The sequence below is a fragment of the Geotrypetes seraphini genome, chromosome 3 (assembly GCF_902459505.1).
Source record: "Geotrypetes seraphini chromosome 3, aGeoSer1.1, whole genome shotgun sequence".
Classification (NCBI taxonomy): Eukaryota; Metazoa; Chordata; class Amphibia; order Gymnophiona; family Dermophiidae; genus Geotrypetes; species Geotrypetes seraphini.
The window spans coordinates 334,717,398-334,738,940 of NC_047086.1; the positions used below are offsets into that span (position 1 = coordinate 334,717,398).

A 21,543-nucleotide genomic window follows, 5' to 3' on the forward strand; every position below is an offset into this window, starting at 1 on the left:
ATGGCACTGCCATCACATGGTAGATTTTCCTCTCTGTACATAACGCTGCAAGCTAAAAATTTTTTTTCTTAATTGGGCGTGAGGCATTGTGTGCTAAGTGATTTAGCAAAGGCTTAGCGCTTGTGCCTGTACCACTTATAAAATATGGTGGGTTTTTATTGTTTGTTTGTTTTTTAAAAAATGGTCGTGTGCCAATGATAAAACTAGCACATGGCCATTAATTAGGAAAATGAGTTGACCAATCCGGCTGCGGCACAGTGGCCTTAGCACATGGTATAGATATGCATGAGCAGTGCACTAAGGCCACTTTTGCCACAGCTTTAGTAAAAGGACCCCATAATTGTTGTTGTTGTTGTTGTTGTTTTTTATGTTTGTTTTAGTAATTGTTTTGAATGGAATTTCATTTTTCATCTTGCTCCAGAAGAAATGCAGTGCTGGAGACAAAGCCTGTGAAGCATTATGGCATCACCTCTCCAATTAGTTTGGCTTTTCCCAAAGAAATAGATCATATCTACACTCAGAAGCTAATTGAAGCAATGAAACCTTTTGGAGTGTTTGAAGACGATGATGAACTTAATCACAGGTGAGGCTTCTGATATTTATTTGCAATAATCTTAAAAGCATATGGATGGTCTTGAATGTAATGTAATCTATTTCTTATATACCGCTACATCCGTTAGGTTCTAAGCGGTTTGAAGAAAATATACATTAAGATTATAAATGAGAAGTAAGAAGGTACTTAAAAAATTCCCTTACTGTCCCGAAGGCTCACAATCTAACTAAAGTACCTGGAAATTAATAAAGAAGAGAAAATAAAGATGATTGAAAAAAGAAAAATTCTATGTGAATTTATAGGATGGAAATTAAACTGACTGTGAAGAACTGTATGAAAAATACATATGGAATGCAGTTAGAGAGGGTAGGTTACAATCTATTTATGGTATTTGTTTAATTGGAGGTGTTAAGGTGGGTAATTTGGGGGAAGGTTATCTGAAGGTAGGTGAATCTATGGAGGTAAAAGAGGAGGGGTTAAGATATTTGGATGAATTTTTTGAAAAGCAGGGTTTTGATTTCTTTTCTGAATGTTTTGAAGTTGTCTGATATTGTCATAAGATTGGATATGGAATGGTTGATTTTTGCTGCTTGTGTTGCTAGAAGGTTGTCAAACATTTTCTTGCGTTTTGTGCCTTTGAGTGGGGGGAAGGCGAAAGGGTTCGAGGTTCTTCTGTGTCTTGAGGTGGAGATTTGGTTTAAGCGGTTATTTAGATAGGCGGGGGAAGAGCCGTGTAATGCTTTGAATATCAGGCAGTAGAATTTGAATTGGATTCGTGCTTGTATGGGTAGCCAGTGAGAGTCTAAGAAGGCAGTTGTTATGTGATCATATTTTTTGAGTGAGTAGATCAATCTGAGGGCGGTGTTTTGTATGGTCTGGAGTTGTTTTATCATAGTGGCTGGACAAGGAAGATATAGGGAGTTGCAATAATCCAGCAGACCTAAGACTAGGGATTGGACGATTAGTCTAAATTGTGCTTGGTCAAAGAATTTTCTGATTTTACGGAGATTTCTCATGGTTAGAAAAGCTTTCTGGGTTGTTTTGTTGATCTGGGGCTGCATTGTGCAACATCTGTCTATCGTAACTCCTAGGAGTTTTAGTTCGGGTTGTATTGGGTATTTGGTATTTTTGATTTTCAGTTCAGTGATAGTAGGAGTTTGGGCTTTTTCGAGCAAAAGGAATTTTGTTTTTTCAGAATTTAGTTTTAGTTTGTGATCCATCATCCATTTTTCTACTGTGTCTAAGGTTGTTTCTAGCTTTGTTGTGGTGGTGGTCTCTGGGTCGAATGGGAGGATTATGGTGATGTCATCAGCATAGCTGAAAGATGTGACATCTAGGGTATCTAAAGTGGCTCCTAGGGAGGAGATAAAGAGGTTGAAGAGCGTAGGTGAGAGGTGATCCTTGTGGAACTCCGCAGGGATTTGTCCATGGTTCTGATTTGATATCATTGTATTTTACCCTGTAGGTACTAGATTTGAGGAACCCCTGAAACCATTTGTAGACCTTGCCTGAGATTCCTATGGCGTCGAGAATTTGTAGTAATAAGGTGTGGTCAACTAGGTCAAATGCTGCGGAGAGGTCTAATTGTATTAATATCATTTTTTTTCCTTTACTGATGTGTTGTCGGGCTGTATCTAGTAATGTGACAAGTAGTGTTTCTGTACTATGGTTAGTTCGGAATCCTGATTGTGAGGGGTGGAGTAGGTTATGTTTTTCGGTGAGGTATTGTGCCACTAGGCCTTCTATTATTTTAACGTACAATGGTATTGAAGTGCCTCTTAACACTAGTCAGCCTGACTGAAGCTTGCTATGTTAATGGTATTTATGGTTATGTAGTGTTGCGGTATAACAAAAGAGACTGTGAAAGATGATGATCTCAATGCAGGCTATATCAAAATATAGGGTCAATAACAATCTACATGTATCTTGGATGAAAGAAAGGGCTCAACATGGTCCCTGTTTCGGCGAATATGCCTTCCTTGGGGATCCTAAACTGTGTTAATCCGGAAATATGAATATGGAAGAAACAAACATAAAACCATTATGTTGATTTACTGCTGCAAGTGACTGCCCTCCACTAAGCGAGCCTGCATTGAGAACATTTTCCACAGTCTCTTGTTTTTGGACTTCAGATTTACTGTGGAACTTTTTTTGTGTTTTCTTCTTTTATTGTTGTGCTATAGTATAACACCATACATATCAAAACAGAGACCAGTTTTGGTATTCACTAGTTTGCATGTGTACCAGGACAATTGTTTCCCTGTGGGCATGCCAATACCTTAAGCTGATTAGAGCTTTATGTACCCATTAAATCCAGTGGGCCACATCTATGGAGAATTTGAGTAGCCAGATTAGTGTCTTTGTAAACTTGCAAAACTGACTCTTGGCACAGTATTTACCAAGAGGGTAGTCCTGACAATACCTGGAAACGTCAAGGTTTAGATGGCTCTAGGGTAGAGCACTCGGGTTATCTTAAAGCCTTCAGGTGCATGTATGAAGGCTTGTAAATCAACAATGGGTCATTCTGCTGTGGCTGACAAAGTCATCTGGCTGCAGTAGCAGAAGTTCAGCAATTTTAAAAACTTGGAAATGTGTATGTCTCTACAGGAAACTGTGTTTTGTAATCTCATGCCCATTTTTCTTATCTTCTGTGTAGCTGGTTTTAAGAAAGGTTTGGACAATTTCCTGGATGAAAAATCAATAGTCTGTTATTGAGAGACAGGGGAAGCCACTGCTTGCCCTGGATCGGTAACATGGAATTTGGCCAGGTAACATGGGTTTTGGCCAGGTACTAGGGACCTGGATTGGCCACTATAAGAACAGGCTACGGGGCTTGATGGACCTTTGGTCTGACCCTTTTAAGGCTATTTTTATGTTCTTATGTATGCACCTTTCCCCTTCCCAACTCTCCCTAAATGCCCTGAAATTTGCCAGGTCCGTGTTAAACTCCCATCAAATTAAAGTCAAAATATAGGATTTGATACAGAAACATTTCTTGTTTGTCTCACTCGATGTGGCATCTGCCTTTGACACCGTAGTGACCATCTTATACTTCTGTACAAATTATGTGGATTTGGGATTGCTGGTAATGTGTTGAAGTGGTTCCAGTCTTTTTTGAGCGATAGATCCTTTTGTGTGGTTAATTGGAAATAATCAATACCCGTTTTTTCCATTGAAATGCGGTGTGCCTCAAAGCTCTTCATTATCTGCAATGTTATTTAATCTATTCCTGGCACCTATTAGGAAGTTGTTTGAGACTTTGGGTCTACAATATCACATCTATGCGGATCTGTTTTTGTTTGAATTTCCAGCGGATTGCATACAGGGCTTCCAGTTGTCTCATATTGATGAGATTCTACAATGGATGACTATGGACCATCTTTGCCTAAATCTTTCAAAGACTAAGATTTTATGGCTTTCCTCCACTGGTATCGAAAGAGCTTCGGTGAATTTTGTGTATGCTGGGTTACCATTTTATTTCAGCAGGAAATGAGTTTGGGAGTAATCCTTGATACCTCATTAAAATTTCACAGCCACAGTGCCTCAGTAGTTAAAACTATTCTCTTTAAAATAAGGATGGTGTTAAAACTACAGGATTTGCTGTCTGCTACAAATTTTAGACTGGTTATGCAGAGTTACCACATCTAGACTTCTCTTTTTTGCAGCTTGCCGAAAACTTACTCGAAACGCTTCAGGTGGCTCAAAATACCACTGCAAGGGTAATAGCTAGATTGCCCCATTATTCCCATGTTACACCTGTGCTGACCAAACTTCACTGGTTGCCAGTTAATTGGAGAATAAAATTTAAGCTTCTAACCTTGGTATTCAAGTCTGCCCAAGGTGATTGCTTCGCTGCTACAGACTTGTGCCTTCTCATTCTTTGAGATCACAAAACAGAGCTTTTTTGGTTGTTCCCACTTTTCGCTCTGTCTCAAAAGTTGCAAATCGATCACATATGTTCCAAGTAGCCAGACCTTTACTATGGAACTTTTTTTTATTTTTATTTTTTTTGCATTTCGGAAATGTTTGAAAGCCCATTTTTTTTTTCGACTTGCCTTTTCAAATTTGGTTACTTTGCAATCTTGTAATTGCTTGGCTTTTTATTTTAAGGCATATGTGTAAGTTGTTTATTACACATTTGTTGTTTATTTTTTGTGGTTTTTGTGGTTGTAGTTTTTTATTAAAAACATGATGGCAGGTAAAGGCCAAATGGCCCATCTAGTCTGCCCACCCACAGCAACCATTATCTTTATCTCTGAGATCCCATGTGCCTATTCCAGCACTCTTGAATTCCACCTCTTTTGGGAGACTGTTCCATGCATCTACCACCCTTTCCATAAAAAAGTATTTCCTCAGATTACTTCGGAGCCTAGCATCTCTTAACTTTATTCTATGCCCTCTCATTGCAGAGTTTCCTTTCAAATGAAAGACTCGACTCATGCACATTTATATTACGTAGGTATTTAAATGTCTATCATATCTCCCCTTTTCCGCCTTTCCTCCAAAGTATACAGATTTAAAGATCAGTCTGTCCCCATATGCCTTATCACGAAGACCACACACCATTTTAGTAGCCTTCCTCTGGACCAACTCCATCCTTTTTTTTTTTTATTTTTTTATTTTTTTTTTTTTAAGGTGCGGCCTCCAGAATTGTACACAATATTCTAAATGAGGTCTCCCCAGAGTCTTATACAGAGGCATCAATACCTCCTTTTTTCCTACTGACCATACCTCTCCCTATGCAACCTAGCATTCTTCTAGTTTTCACTGTCACCTTTTCAATCTGTTTGGCCACCTTAAAATCATCACATACAATCACACCCAAGTCCCGCTCTTCCGTCGTGCACATGAGTTCTTCACCCCCCTAAACAAAGGGTGTCAAACTCAAATCGCATAAAGGGTCGAAATCTAAGGCTAAGTCGTGGGCCGAATTTTTTTATGTTAAAACAATTATTGATGGCAACAGAACATCAAAAACAAAAGTAACAAACAATGCCAATCAGGTAAAGACAAATACAATTAGGGAGGGATTGAAGTCAAGTCATCAAATACCCCCCTCCCCCCATATCAACCACAAGATACTTAGTAGAAGTACAGATCCTTCCTCACTCTGAGACACCATAACACATGCTATCTTCGTGCATTAATCATGTTCTGAAAATAACAACAAGCATAAACAAACTATAAGCAAAACAGTTAAATTACAAACACAATAGTTTAAAAATATATATATTTAGCTAGAATTCTATATTTGAAAATTTAGGTTTTAAAATTGTTCACCTATTTGTTTTCTGGCTAGATGTCTGAGATTGTTTTCCCCTGATCAGTGAGTCAATGTCTGGAGCAGAGAAATGCTCAGTCCAAGTGTATAGTGCAAGTGTCTCAAACATTTCTGAACATGCTGACCATCACTTGTGAGTTAAGAGAGGCGTGAACATATGCTGTAATGTTTCCTTTTGGTCTTCATGTTTGTTTTCAGAGTAAATTCCTTAACACAAGTTTGGGACACAGTTCATACTCAACAATATTGCGCCGATATGGCAAATTGTCTAAAAAATCAGCAGCATGTATCTCGGAACCAGTCATGCTAGCTGAATTTCAATTACAGATCTGAAATCTTAAGTTCTTAGTAGCAAAGAAACTTTTTTGTTGTTGAACCTGTGTAATCGGTCGGTAAAATATTGGCATGCTGAACTGGTTTAGTGACCATTGTAAGGGCATGGTAAATTTTGAGAATCTGGCCCTTAATCAGGAATCTAGGGTATCTGGGTTGTCCTCTTGCTGCTTTTCAGTATCTATATCAGCCCTAGAGAGAGGGCTAATGGTGTGAGAAAATAAGTTTTGTCATATGTTCTCAGCAGTGAGGAGCCTCTTTAGGCTTTTCTTCTTGTTCTGCTGATCCATGGTTCCGAGTAGTTCTTGTGTAGATATGGTTTGACCCCCCCGCCCCCCAAAAGGACTTCCTCCAACGATCGCAAATCTTCACCAGCTTTATGGCAGAGCATGCAACAGAAATGTGGTGGTGGGTTTTGTGGGTTTTTTCCTCTTATTCCAGTGATATTAAGGACTCTTGCCACATTCTGCAGGTTCGGGAGTGGTGTGAGGATGCTAAGAGAAATTTCTTACCAGTGTTCTTTCTTTAGTCACACCTGATTAGTCCAGAGACCCACCTTGGTGCACTCTTTTCCCCCAATGGTGTTTGATAGGTTTACTGTTCAGCCAATGGATTAAACTTCTGAAATCACTTCCCAGTGATATCTTGGTTTCCTGCGTTATGGTAGATGGTTCAATCTATTTTCACATTGTTTTTTCAGTTGAAATGCTTATCTGTGCATGGTACCCTTTTTGTAGGGTGAATCGCAGAGCTTTGTTTCTCTATCTTTGGTTGACAGACGCAACTCGGATTCTGGACTAGTCCAGTGAGACTAAAGGGAAGAAAATTAGCAGGTAAGCGTTTTGGGTTTGTTTGGGGGTTTTTCTCCCTCCCTCCATTTTCAAATTTTATTAAGCATGAATGTTGCTAAACACAAATGCCCTTTCAAGTGGGAAGCGGTGAGCAGAAGGATATTGAAATACAAGAGATCATAGATTCTCTGTATTTGTTATAAGGGAGAGGAAAGGATTGCAGAGTTTAGTAGCTTGATGTACTTGGCCAGACTCGATAGGCCATTTGCTGACATACAGTGGTGTAAAGTCAAATTGAAGCCATCTTATAGCTGATATTAACATACCGTAAGTGAAATGCAAAAACATAAATTGTGCACAAGAGGCAATTCATGACGGTCCTAAACAGCTGGTTTTGAATTCAACTCTTATTCATCAAGAAACAAAGATCCCAAACACTTCAAATGAATTTAAATTTTCTTTCTAAGAACAAACTTTACTGCATTTCTATTTTGCTATTAAATCTTTTGCAATGTTTTGATTGTAAGTCGGCTATGTATAACAGGATTAACGGAATAACCTATCTTACCACTTTTTTTTAAGCCACAGACATGTTTGCGTATGATGCTTTTAGTTTTCTCAGAATTTGTGTTTGGGGTGTTTTGTTTTGTTTTCCCTTTTGTTGAATGTCTATTCTATTTCGTTGCAGGCTGGTGGTTTTGGGTAAACTAAATAATTTAGTCAAAGAATGGATTGCTGAAGTCAGTGAAAGCAAGGTAAGAGATTTTAAGTTATCAATATGCTCCCATGTGTAAATTCTGAAAACAACCCCCTAATATCCAGAGGTGTTGGGTTTAAAAAAACAAACAACTTATGTAGACAAACTATTTGTTGACTGATTTGACTAGATTCTTAAGAACATAAGAATTGGTGGTACTGGGTCAGACCAGTGATCCATCGTGTCCAGCAGTCCGCTCACACAGCGGCCCCCAGGTCAAAGACCTAATGCAAAAGAGTGGCAATATGCAGGACAATCTGAGTGCTATACAATGTTCTTCTTAAAAGAAGAAATATACCTCCCTTTTTTTTCCCCACAAAATTGCGCAAGAAGTTTTTAGTGGCAGCCGGTGTGCTGAATGCTCTGCACTTCTCTGTTGGTCATAGTTCCTGTGAGCGTTGGAGCAGCGCAGAGCAATCAGCACACGGCTAGTGCTAAAAACTCTTTAGTGGTTTTGTAAAAGGGGGGGGGATAATTAAGACAAGCAGATAGTATATTCTCACATGTGGGCAACGTCATCAATGGAGCCCAGTATGGACAGTGCTAAAGTGTATGGTTACTTTTTAAAAAAAATTTGAAAGTCTCAAGACCTGCACTGGTGCCTTCCCACCTGATGTTGGCTCGCGGGACCATTAGCTCTGTTTTTATCAGGGAGTTGAGAAACTGTGTTTTTTGTGTGCGTGTTTGGTGGGTTTTTTTTTTTGGTGGGGGGGGTTCTCACACAAGTCAAACTACTTTTGTAGTGCCTTTCCATTCAAATTTTACTATAGTTTCTTAATTCTTTTCTTTAACCTCTGTAAAATTTTTACCTAGTTTTTTTCCAGTTTGGGGCCTTTGGAATCACCTCAGCGTCTAGCTTTTTTCAATATTATATCTACTCGACCTCCCCAGCCAATTAAGTCCTTCGATTTTTGCATCAGTGGTTCTCAGTCTAAGCCTTCCAGTGGCTTCAAGCAGATCACTCGGTGCAACATGACCATTTTGGTTACTGTCCAGTGCCTAGGTCCACACTACTGACCTGATTCTTGCCCGCACTATTCTAAATTGCAGAAGAGGTCACTTAAAGCTAATCAGCTCAAATTCGAAAAACATTTTGGAGAGACTTTGGGAGCATCGAGAGTATGAGCATACTCCAAACGTCCACAAACCATCTGCTGCATTGCTACCGGTACAGGCATCGACACCACGTTCGACATCGGTATTGTCGGTATTATTTCCATTGGGGGAATCAGCTAAGAAGCATACGCTCTTCCCCCCCCCCCCCCATTCAAATATACATCATTTTCCTGAACGTCTAGTGAGTCATTTCTCCTGCTAGGAATTCAAAATTCCAGGAGGTGTGTTAGGCGTATTATGGGCATGCTTCATTTGAACGTCTTGTGGCAATAATCAAACCTTTTCCAAGATCTCCCGAACATAACTTAGATGTTTTGGGCTAGACTTTTTTTTTTTTTATGCTTGGATGCTTCCAAAAGGTATCCAAACTAACCAGGTGATCACTGGAGGGATTAAGTAATGACCTTCTTACCCTCCCCCCCCCAAAAAAAAAAAAAATCTGAATAAGACAGTACATACCTGTCTCTGGAACAACAGTATCTGGTATGGGAAATCATAGTAGAACATCACACAGGTGTCTTAAGTAGCCAGATGGGTGGATCCAGACCCATAAGGCACTCTTAACAGCATCTGTTAATTATGAAATTACGATTCGAGGAGAAAACTCTTGCCTCATAAGTAACTAAACCTTTTTTTTTTTTAAAGGTTTGTTAAATAGGTTCTATAATGATGCCATATAGGTTCCACTTGCAGCCTTAATGGTTCTTGGTGTGATAGACAGGTGGATATAGTAAGGTTTTGGGGGAATTTTTGAAAGGCTTGCCATAAATTATACAGAGTATATTGTGAGATGTACTTTTGGCACTCTATGAAGTTCACAGCAGTGACCTCTTAAGGTGCCCAACAGTTCTGCTGGCCCCTCCCACATCCAAATGGTCTGGATTTGGACATTTTCAACTTGGAATTTTCTTTGGTTGAAAATATGGTATAAAGTTGGGGTTGAATGTCCTGTTGGCCTAAATGTCCAAGTAGGCAATTTGGACGTCTAGCACAGTGTATCACAAACTGTGCATGTGCTGCAAGATGCTGGCAAGGAGGAGAGACGCCTGCGCAGCAAGAAGGATGTCCTGTAAGCGGTCAGCCAGTGCTGATGATGCTGCTCCTCGCTGGCATCTCTCCTCTCTCTTCTTCTCCCTGCACCTCACCCCCCCTTCCTCAAGGATTCCCCCCCCTTGGTGAAGTGGTGGCTGGAGAGCCTCTGTGCATGCGTGATGTCGCACATGGCATTCATGCACTTCGAATGCCTTCCGGCTGCAGCACTGAATTTAGTATGCCACGACATCGAAAAGTTTGAGGGACACTGGATCTAGCAGTTTGGCTATTGAAAATGAACATTTTTGTGCTTCTGACTTTGGAAGTTTAGTGGGAAACCCAAATCGGACTTAGACATTCTTTCCAAAAATGGACCTCCATGGTCCCTTAAGATTGCTAGTTATATATTAAGCTATGGTAATTCACTTCTTATTATTTTGGTTGGTTCCCCTCTAAAGATCTAGTAGACTTAGCTTTTAGAAATGGTCTACTAGATAGAAATTAATGGTTTGCTGCTCCCTGGACATGCCTCTTAGGTGATGGGGTAAGACAGTCCCTTTTTTTTGTTTTTGTTTCTGCATAAAACATCCAAAAGTGAGTAGGGCTGCCAAGCCTGCTAGTTTGTTTGGGGTGTTTTTGAGGTGTTATTTACGCACACTTCTTGGTTAATATGAGACATTCAGATACAATAGGAATTGTCAGTGCTGATAATTATGCAAGTAATCGCACAAGATTTTTAATACATTTTGTGTATTATCTTGCTAAGGAATACATTTTTATAAAACTATTTTTGCACTTTAAGTGCACTAATTTACATCACTGCGGTTCTTTATCCATTGTGAGCAGTGCATCTATGCAATTAGCCAGGGACAAATGTGCCCTCTGAAATATGAGAAGGATAGTTTTAAACTTTAAAAAAGTATTTTGAAATAGAAGGAATATAAGGGGAAGGAAACTTTTGTTTTTATAATGAGAAATTATCTGCTTAGCCTTTTTTTTTTTTTTTTTTTTGTGTGTGTAGCCTCTTAAACGATTAACAGGTGCCACATCTTAGGTATTTATTTATTCAATTTTCTATACCATTCTCCCAGGGAGCTCAGAAAGGTTCATATGTATTTATTCAGGTACTCAAGTAGTTTCCCTGTCTGTCCCGGCGGACTCACAATCTATTTAATGTACCTGGGGCAATGGGGGGATTAAGTGACTTGCCCAGGGTAACAAGGAACAGCATGAGTTTGAACCCACAACCTCAGAGTGCTGAGGCTGTAGCTTTAACCATTGCACCACACTCTCCCTCTTAGGGTGCCTAAGATTTTTCATTTGCCGACTGTAGCAATTTATAAACTCCAGCAGATACAGCTAAAGTAATTGGTGTGTAAGAACTACGTTTTTTGCATTTGTGACCTTCCTTTTTTTCTTCCAGAACCTCCCACCTTCAGTTGTAGCCGGTGTTGGTGGCAAAATATTTACTTTTGGCTCTTATAGGCTTGGTGTGCACACAAAAGGTAGGCATGCTGTACCATATATTTTTGCAGCTATTTTAAACTTCTTTTTTTTTTTTTTTTTTTAAAGAATCTGATATTTATTTATTTTTTTATTTTGCAGGTGCTGATATAGATTCACTCTGTGTTGCACCGAGACATGTGGAACGAACAGACTTCTTTCAGTCGTTTGTTGAAAAATTAAAATGCCAAGAAGGAATTAAAAATTTAAGGGTACTCTCTAATTGTTTGTTTTGTTGCTTAACTGTTGTATAAAATTCAACATTTAAACCAGCGTCTTTGATTTTACAATAGTGTCGTCTTTTAAGAGGCCACAGTTTAGGCTGGCTTTTAAGGACTAGCAAGGCTAAGATAAAATGCTTCAACTGGTATAGAGGCCCACTGTTAATGACGATCCTTGCTATTTCTAGGCAGTTAATTGTGTGAATTCTCTATGAAGAATTGCCATCTAGCTTTTGCCACTGCTTCGACGGGGCAGTTAACCAGGAGAGATGATAGAAGTCTAAACATGCACAAAACCAAGAAGTGTTAAATTAGTTTTATTACTATATGAAGAAAATGTTGGATGCACCCCCTGTTAAAAGCAGATAAATACTTGGTGGTGGTTTCATTCTCTCATTGGTTTGGGCATTTTCATACTTATTCAGGATGTTTGTAGAGCCAAGTGCATATTGCCAAAGGCCACAATGTTGGAAGGTTCAGCATACAGGTTAGAACTACAGCCTCAGCATCCCGAGGCTGTGGGTTCAAATCCCTGGGCGAGTCACTTAATCTCCTCATACCCCAGGTACACTAGATAGTTTGAGCCCACTGGGACAGATAGGGAAATTTAAAAATACCTGAATGTAAACCACTTAGGATATAAGTGGTATATAAATGATTGGGGCCCCTTTTTAAAGCTATGGTATCATAAGCACTAGTGTGCTAAGTGTTTTCCCTACTTTTTGTTATCCTTATTTAGCTCAGTCATTTGGGCTTATCCTCCTGGCTGATGGATACGGGTGGATGCCTTATTTTTTTAATTTTTTTTAAAGGAAATGACACTGCTTTGTCACCCAGATGGTGCTGTTCATTGGGTTGCAAATGTTAATTTTATTCTATCCATGGGCAGCATGAGGACAATACACATCAATTTTCCTAAATAGCAGGACTCAATTGGCTTTGTTCAGAATCTCTTAACTTCACAAAAGTATTCTGTTGGAATGTCATTTAAACATTTTTCATAAAGTGACACTTCTAGATAGTGTGTAGAGCTGCTAGTGGTAAAGGCATTAATGTGTAAGGATTTGGCATAAAGTCTCGGGAGACGGACGAGCCCTTTTTGTAAGCATGGTTATAAGAGATTTAGATAGGAGCAGAAGAATTGATTCCTTGGTATTGCAGTTGCACTCACTTCTCTTTAAAAAAGGCAACTGAAAAGTATTCACTAGGAAAGTGATATAGAAGGGAGATTGCAAGAGAAGAATGCTTATGGTTCTGCTATCAAGATGAAAGGATTCCTATGTAGTGCTCTGGCAAATACACTTCTCCTTCCCTATTCATGGTTTCAGTGATCGTGGTTTTTGACTTCACGATTCCATTGCCTGCCCGTTCCCTCCCCCCCAGAGAATTGCTGAGAGGCAGCCCACATCAACTAGAACTGGCCCTGGAACTTGTATTGGGGTGAGGAGGAGGGAGTGATCGGAGGTGCACAGCTGTCAGCTGTGGATGCAGCTCCAGTGGCATCTTCATGCACGGACCTTACCTGGTGGTCTAGCGGTGACGGGGACAGGAGCAACCTTCTACACTCCTGCCCTGTGCAGAGCCATGCTGCGAGTTCTGTGGTCTCACGAGACTATAGCGGGAACTCCCATTGTAGTCTCGTGAGACCACAGGAACTCGCAGCATGGCTCTGCACAGGGTAGGCATGTAGGAAGATCGCTCCTGCTCCGCGTCATCGCTAGACCACCAGGTAAGGTCCGGGGTGGGTTAGTCTGCCCAAAAGTTATTCACGAGTTTTCCTTATTTGCAGGCTGGCTCTGCCCCTAACCCCTGCAAATACGGACGGAGGAGTGTAGATCATTTTTAAACACCCTGCAGTTCTTCCCACCATGGATCAGTGAGACATAATTTAAAATCCTTGTCATAATTTTATAAAATTTTCATTTTAAACAGGCAGTCGAAGATGCATTTGTTCCAGTCATCAAGTTTGAATTTGATAATATTGAGGTAGGAACTATTTTATTGATTGATAAAATTCATAGATTACTCACTTGGCGCAAATTCATAGATTACTCACTTGGTGCTGGTGGTGGTTGCAGAGCCAAACTATTCTTTAATTCCATGGAACCCTACCTTCATTCAAGGATTTCTTTAATTTCTGCAAAGAAACCTGAAGTCGAGTCCTTCAGTGCTTCAACTCCAGAGGGAGAGCAGTGATCCAACAGGCAGCATGAATTGCTTATCTGGGCAGACACCTTAGATTCCCTGGGCTGTCGTAAGTTGAAAGGAATGCCAGTGGGAATCGGGCTGTAAACTACATGGTTGCTCAGTAGGAAGATGCTTAGCACAAAATAAGGCATTAATTTTCACAACTTTCTGCTTAAACTCCTCATCAAAACCTTGACTAGTTAAGGTTGCCTGAATAACAGGATTAACTGACTTGAAGTAAGTGCTGCTACCACTGAGAAAAGCTTTTAGAATAAACTGGATCGGAATCAATTACTTTATTATAAAACTCCTTAATCATCATGGAAGTTCTATTTATTGAACTTTCAGATTATATTGCTCTTGTGTGACCCATGAAAGATTCTCCAAGAATGCTCGCTTCCTAAAGTCATGCTTCATTTTAGTTTAATCTTTATTAAACCATGGTTCCTAATGCCGTCTAACTACATTAACGGCTTTCAAGGCACTTGGTATTGCCTTACTGGGTCAGACCAATGGTCCATCTAGCCCAGTAGCCTGTCCTCACTGTGGCCAATTCAGGTCACTAGTACCTGGCAAAACGCCAAAAAGTAGCAACACTCCATGCTACTGATCCAGGGCAAGCAGTGGCTTCTCCCATATCTTTCTCAATAACAGACTATGGACTTTCCTCCAGGAAATTGTCCAAACATTACTTAAAACCAGCTATGTTAACTGCTCTTACCACAACCTCTGACAATGCATTCCAGAGCTTAACGATTCTCTGAGTAAAAAAACATTTCCTCCTATTGGTTTTAAAAGTATTTCCCTGTAACTTTGCGTATCCCTTAGTCTTTGTAATTTTTGATGGAGTCAAAAATCGATCCACTTGTACCTGTTCTGTACCACTCCAGGATTTTGTAGACTTCAATCATATCTCCCTCAGCCATCTCTTTTTTCCAAACTGAAGAGCCCTAACCTTTTTTAGCCTTTCCTCATACAAGAGAGTTCCATCCCCTTTATCATCTTGGTTACTCTTCTTTGAACCTTTTCTAGTTCTGCTATATCTAGAGTTCAGAATTGAACACAGTACTCCAGATGAGGTCGTACCATGGAATGATACAGAGGCATTATAATATTCTTAGTCTTGTTAACAATCCATTTTTAATAATTCCGAGCATCTTGATTGCTTTTTTGGTTACCACTGCACATTGGGTGGAAGGCTTAATCGTATTGTCTACAATGACACCCAGATCTTTTTCTTGGGCACTGATCCCCCAAGGTGGACCCTAGCTTCTGGTAACTATGATTTGAGTTATTCTTCCCAATGTGCATCATTTTTGCATTTGTCCACATTAAATTTCATCTGCCAATTTCCTAATGTCTGCCTGCAGTTTTTCAATCCACATTCATTTTAACAACTTTGAACAGTTTAGTAGTGTCTGCAAATTTAATCATGTTGCTCGTTCCAATTTCCAGATCATTTATAAATAAGTTAAATAGCACTGGCTCCAGCATGGATCCCTACAGCACTCTACTATTTATCCTCCTCCATTGAGAAAAATGGACTTTTAACCCTATCCTATGTTTTCTATCCGATAACCAATTCCTAATCCACAACTGAATTTTGCCACCTATCGCATAACACTTTTTTTTTTTTAATTTTCAGGAGCCTCTCATGAGCTTTATCTAAAGCCTTCTGAAAAGCTAGATACACTATATCAACGGCTCACCTATAGCCATATGTATGTTCACACCTTCAAAGAAGTCCAGCAAATTAGTAAGGCAAGATCTCCCTCAGCAGAACCCATGCTGACTGTCCCATTAAATTATGTTTGTATGTGTTCCACAATTTTATTTTTTATAATTGTTTCCACCATTTTCCCAGCACTAAAGTCGGGCTTACCGGTATGTAATTTTCCAGATCTCCCGTGGAACCCTTTTTTAAAACGGATGTAACATTGGCCATCTGCCAGTCTTCAGGTACTACAGATGATTTTAGCAACAGGTTACAGATCACTTAATGATAGGTCAGCAGTTATCCCAAACATTAATGGCTTGATTAACATCGGCTGATGCTGTAAGATTCCAGTGAGTTTTCAATGCTAAGTTAAGGTCAGATCTTATAATAACCACAACAAAAGCCTCTACACGAGTAACTTGAGTGCTTACACAGATCTAAAGTTAGTGAAAATCAGACCAAGGGACAAGTGAAATAGAAAGAGCCTCTGTTAAATTCAACAAAGTATGCACAAGTACAAAGATTAAATCAAGGATGTGACCTTTTAATAGGTATACAACTTTCCACCATTTGCTTCCATCCTAATGACTAAAATTCTAGGAACTCATCAAATGAGTCACAAGCTCTTTGATCTACATGTATATTAAAATCACCAACAACCACAGAGGCCTGATCATAAATTCTATGCTCACTAATCTGAATAAATCTTGCACCATTTTAGTGGAGTGAATATCACTAAGATGAACACTGTAGCACTTGACCCCTAATGAAACTCTGACAAGAGAATTAAATGGAGGCCCCATTGGGCAAAAGATAAGTGCTATGTTCATCTCTTGGTGTTTGTGGCTCTGTTTGAAACAGTTGATGCAAAAGTATTTTTCAATAGTATGAATTTGATTGGGAGTTTTTTGTTTTTTTCAACCTATGATTGAGATTGTATATCATCAAGGTTTCTGAGGTTTTAAATGTTAAAATAATTGCTGCACTACATATTTGTGTACCATGTGTTTTGTATAACTGGGCACTTGTGTGTAACAATTCACCAGTTTTTGCATTTTGATTGAAAGATAAAAACATGTCGGTCCCTTCTATATTGGGAACTTTATTTGTAGCAAACTTAACTCCCCCTCCCCTCCCTTTGTTTTTACAAAGCCACATAAGGCTTTTTTTTTTTTTTTTAAAAGAAAAGCTAAGCCTAATGTGGCATCGTAAAAAAAAAAAAGAGGGGGAGGTTAATCTTTTCTAGCTATAACAATTACTCCTCCATCTCTTCCAAAACTGGACAGAAGCATAGTAGTTCGTGGTGCAATTTAGAATTAATGATGAGCACATCCTCAGGTAATAACCAGCTCTCTGATAACAAGCCAACAAAATTAGCCTTATTTGTAACTGAACAAACATTTATTAACATTTTAATAAGATCAGAAGCTACCAACTGAGTTTCATCTCAAAATTGTAACTGGAACTAAACATCTGGGTTGAGAAATAGACATTTTACAATAGGCTAGCTCCCCATAGCAACCCTGACCTATTACAGTTGGAATACTATATCCAGTCATCTTAATTCCCCGTAGACAGTCCATAATTTATGTTGAAGTCCACACGAAGGAGTGCTCCTTTTTTGGTGCACAGTGCCTCTGGTGCTGACCTCTGGTTTAAATTGATTAGGTGCATTCCACTGATGTGGATAGAAAGCGAAGTTGAGCAATGATCCATTCCCAGGTCTCAGCACAAAAGTCCAGAATTGCTCAGATGTTCACAGTAAGGTAAGCTAGGGAGATGGAACTGTCATCTCTGCAGCTTACTCCTCTAGTGCTGACCTCTGACTTGAATCGTCAATTCAACATGAACCAATTTGTAGTTTTGTTCTGAACTGCATCAATTATCTTGTTTGCATATTTATATCCTATTCTTGATATTTCATAAGTTTAAAAACAATTTCAGTTACAAATGCCTGTTAGGTTGTTAAGGCTATTGAACTCTGCACAATTTCACAATTCTCACAATTTTAGATACAAGCCATTCCAAAGTTTTGGACCTGCTATTTTAAACAAAGAAATTATGTACATTTTAGATAATTTTTACATGATAGAATTTGTTGGAAATACTGATTAGGTGATCTTTAAGCTCTTGTTGGCTGATACAGATGTAATGTTGTAGCAATAACAGTCAACCAAACTGCTTAACCTTAAGCGCAAACACTTTTTTAAAAATGTAATTTTGTTTTTTTGGGAGCCAATGAAGAGGTTTTAGGAGTAATATGACAAACTATTTTGGCTGCTGCATCCTGCATATATGTGCCTTTAGATAGACTGAACCAGCTGCATCCAGATCAGTATGGTCTTTGGATTTGTTTGTGCTTAAGTGTGTTGTAACTATTTTTTAAATTTTCTTCTTCCCTCCCCCACCCCAAATTAAGATTGACCTTGTGTTTGCTAGGCTAGCCCTGCAGACTATTCCTGACAATTTGGATCTCCGAGAAGATTCACGGCTGAGAAGCCTCGATATAAGATGTATACGAAGCTTAAATGGTAATAATAAAACAATTGTGTATAAAACCCAGACTTTCTCTCATTTTCCAAGGTTTAGTAGTATTGCCCCACATCTTGAGATTTAAGACATTATAGTATATTCAAAAGCTTAGGCAAAGTTTGCATAGTGTGTTCCTAATAGAAGTTGCAGGTGTGAGATTTTGGATGAGAAAGGGCATGGTACTGGGAGTAACAGCAGCAGCATTTTAGAAAGGACAGCCAAGTCAGTATAACACAATGAATGCCAAGGAAACAGCCTATTCTAAAATAGTGAGATGAACGTTTATGTACTAGAAATGTACAGCAAGAACGTCCCTTCTACAAACTGAAACGTCCATTCTACAAACTGAAACGTCTAAACCAGGGATGTCAAATCCCTCCTCGAGGGCTGCAATCCAGTTGGGGTTTCAGGATTTCCCCAATGAATTTGCACGAGATCTATTAGCATACAATGAAAGCAGTGCATGCAAATAGATTTCATTCATATTCATTGGGGAAATCCTGAAAACGCGACTGGATTGCAACCCTCGAGGAGGGACTTTGACACCCCTGATCTAAACTATGAATAGGAAAAAATAAAGGACATGGATGTCTGTGTGACACTCGTAGATTCGAGAGTTGCACAGGGACAGAAATTAAACCCATCACTGCTGGAATCGAACCTATTCCTACAAGTAATCTCTTCCATCCCTGCCCACTTCAGAAGTAGCTTATTTCATTTCATTATACTCTGGTAGAGACTTTACAAATGAGCAAAGATACCATTTTAAAAAATAATTTCGAAATATTAATTGGGAAGAATACATACTTTGTAAATGGGTCTCTGCTAGAGTCCCTAATATAAAATATGAAAACTCTAGCTGATGATTTTCCTCAAAGCTCTGTCAGCTGAAGACTTCCTCCAAAGGTAGCCAGAACTCCCACTTTAACATAGTAGATGGCAGATAAAGACCTGTACCTTTATCTAATAGTCTGCCCAGCAAGATAAACCATAGCATATGATATGATGCAATATTACATATGAATGCTTGAACTTATTTGTCCTTGCCATTTTTAGGACAGACTAGAGAAGTCTACCTGCACTAGCTTTATTTTCCAAATACTGGAGTTTCTATCCAAGCACCACGTTTCTTTCTCTTTCCATACAGGAGTCCTTTGTTTATCCCACACACTACTGTTTGGGTTTTGTTTTTTTGTTTTTTCATTCCTGTTACCACCTCCTTGAAAAATTACTTCTGACATTATTCCTGAGTCAGCCCCTCTGCAGCCTCAGTTCTACTACCTTCCCATCTCTGGGAATGGTTTGTATATTACCTTTCAAATATTTGAATGTCTTGTCTTGTCTTCAATCTCCCCTTTCCTTTAAGTCAGTGGTTCTTAAACCTGTTGGGGGACCCCAGCTAGTTGGGTTTTCAAGATATCCCTAATGAATATGATTTGGTTACAGAGTTTGGTTTGGTAATATGTTATTTAAAACAGTGTGATATAAATATATTTATGTGGTAATAAAAAACAAAACATAAGTGCAATAGAAGGTTTCTTAAAGTTAGCAGGTATTTATTAATGAATATGCATGAGGCAGATTTGCATATAAAGAGGCGACAGGCATGCAAATCTGCCTCATGCATATTCATTAGGGATATCTTGAAAATCCGGTGTCAGGTCAAAAGCGCGCCGGGACAAAGGCGCGAGTAGACAACTGAGTGCAGCGTGGAGACGCACGCCGAAGAAAAAGACAGTTTTTAGGGGCTACGACGGGGGGTGGGGGCGTTGTGAGGGGCTTGGGGGGTTGTAACCCCCCCACATTTTACTGGAAACTTAACTTTTTCCCTGTTTTTAGGGAAAAAGTTACGTTTTCACTAAAATGTGGGGGGTTACAACCCCCCAAAACGCCGCCGCAATCTGTATTAAGTAAAGTGGGGGGGCTCCCCAACAAAAACCCCCGTCGCAGCCCCTAAAAACAGTCTTTTTCTTCAGCGCGCGCCTCTGCCTTGTGCTCAGTTGTCGGCACGCACCTTTGTCTTCCGCGTTACTGTCTATGAACCGAAAATCCAACTGACTGGGTGTCCCGCAGGAGAGGTTTAAGATGTACTGCTCTAGGGTATACATTTTTAGGTAATCAAATCTCATAGCTTGGGGTGCAAAACGCTCTTTTTCATATCTTTTCTCTGACTCACTTTGTCTTGCATATTTAGTGGGGTTTGATTTCCAAAATTGAACACAATACTCGAGTAGAGCACTAAACGCCTCCCCTTTTTTTCTGCTTGTATTATACCTTTTTATGCAACCTGGCTATGTTCACTGCCATGTTTATTTTGCAAGCTTGAGATCCTCTCCTGAGCTGTGCTTATCAATCTCTCGCCTCCTATCTTGTGCCTCTCCTTTGGATTTCTGCACTTTGCATTAAATTTAAACTGCCAGACCTTTGACTATTCTGATTTTTGGAGATGTCTTTTCTTCTCATTGCAAAAAGGCAAACCTTTCCTTCTAACCCTTCAGCAATATTCCCCTCAAATTTATACAGATTCAGACCCAGTACTGATCCATGAGATCTTTCTTTACTCTGCATGAATTATATTTATCACCACCACCCTATGTTAGTCAACCAGTTTTCAGTCCAGTTCATCACTTTGGGTCCTAAATCCACCCTCTCAGTTTATTCACGACTATTGTGTCTGTGGATTACAATTGTCGGCTGGATCGTTCATCTGGAAAGGACTACAACGTAGAACAGAGCTGAAAGATGAACAATCCAGCCGACAATTGTAATCCACATTGAGATAAAAACTTCCTGCAAACACCCAGAAACTAGGACAGATATTTCTCAACAAGAGAATCCTTGTTTCAAACTGCTGCGTCAGGCGAAGCACATCTGGAAAGGACAACCACAGAACAGAGCTAAGTCTGAATTTCCTTTCCTTATTGAACACTGGATATTTACACTACACCCTTGAACATACATTTACATCTTTAGTTGGCAATTTGAATTCCCTTTGTGTTGGGTGATTCCCTTTTGTTGTTAAGCACTTAATTTAACCCGGGTTCTGAGCCAGAGACCTTTTTCCCCCTCTTAAAAGGAGTTTTTTCTCTATTTCAGCTGTCCCAGAGTGGACCAATGATAAGATCAGATTAACTCCTTTTACAGCCTTTTTTTGGCTTTGTGAGTGATATCCTTTGGATTCTGAGGTCTGTTTGAAGAGTGTGCTGGTTTGGGGATTCCCTGACAGGCAAGACATCTCAATTAGCGAGTAACCAGAGTTTAACAGTGTGGTGTTGGATAACAATGATGTCCATCAGACATTACATATTTTACATTTAAAAAAATTTGTGTAATTTGGATGTTCATTTTTTTTATTTTTTTTAAATATTTTATTTATAAATTTTTCATTCTTACAATATTTTAATTGTACATAAAACTTCATATAATACATGAAAAATTGTGATTACAAATAATTCATTTATCACATAAAATATAACCCTTCCCTTTTTTCATTTCTTAAATCCATATAATATACATTCCT

At 39.2% G+C, this 21,543-nt stretch overlaps 1 protein-coding gene across 3 annotated transcripts in view; it reads left to right on the forward strand.

The window, feature by feature from the left end:
• Positions 1 to 21,543, forward strand: part of PAPOLG (poly(A) polymerase gamma) — a 144,952-nt gene that overhangs the window by 13,679 nt on the left and 109,730 nt on the right. For 2 of the 3 annotated variants that reach the window (XM_033937949.1, XM_033937950.1), the window contains exons 2-7: positions 422 to 583; positions 7,647 to 7,713; positions 11,287 to 11,368; positions 11,469 to 11,578; positions 13,520 to 13,573; positions 17,911 to 18,022. In XM_033937949.1, coding sequence (XP_033793840.1) covers positions 422 to 583; positions 7,647 to 7,713; positions 11,287 to 11,368; positions 11,469 to 11,578; positions 13,520 to 13,573; positions 17,911 to 18,022 — 587 coding nt within the window. The remainder of the gene's footprint in view (positions 1 to 421; positions 584 to 7,646; positions 7,714 to 11,286; positions 11,369 to 11,468; positions 11,579 to 13,519; positions 13,574 to 17,910; positions 18,023 to 21,543) is intronic. The other variant, XM_033937951.1, reaches the window with a different exon arrangement.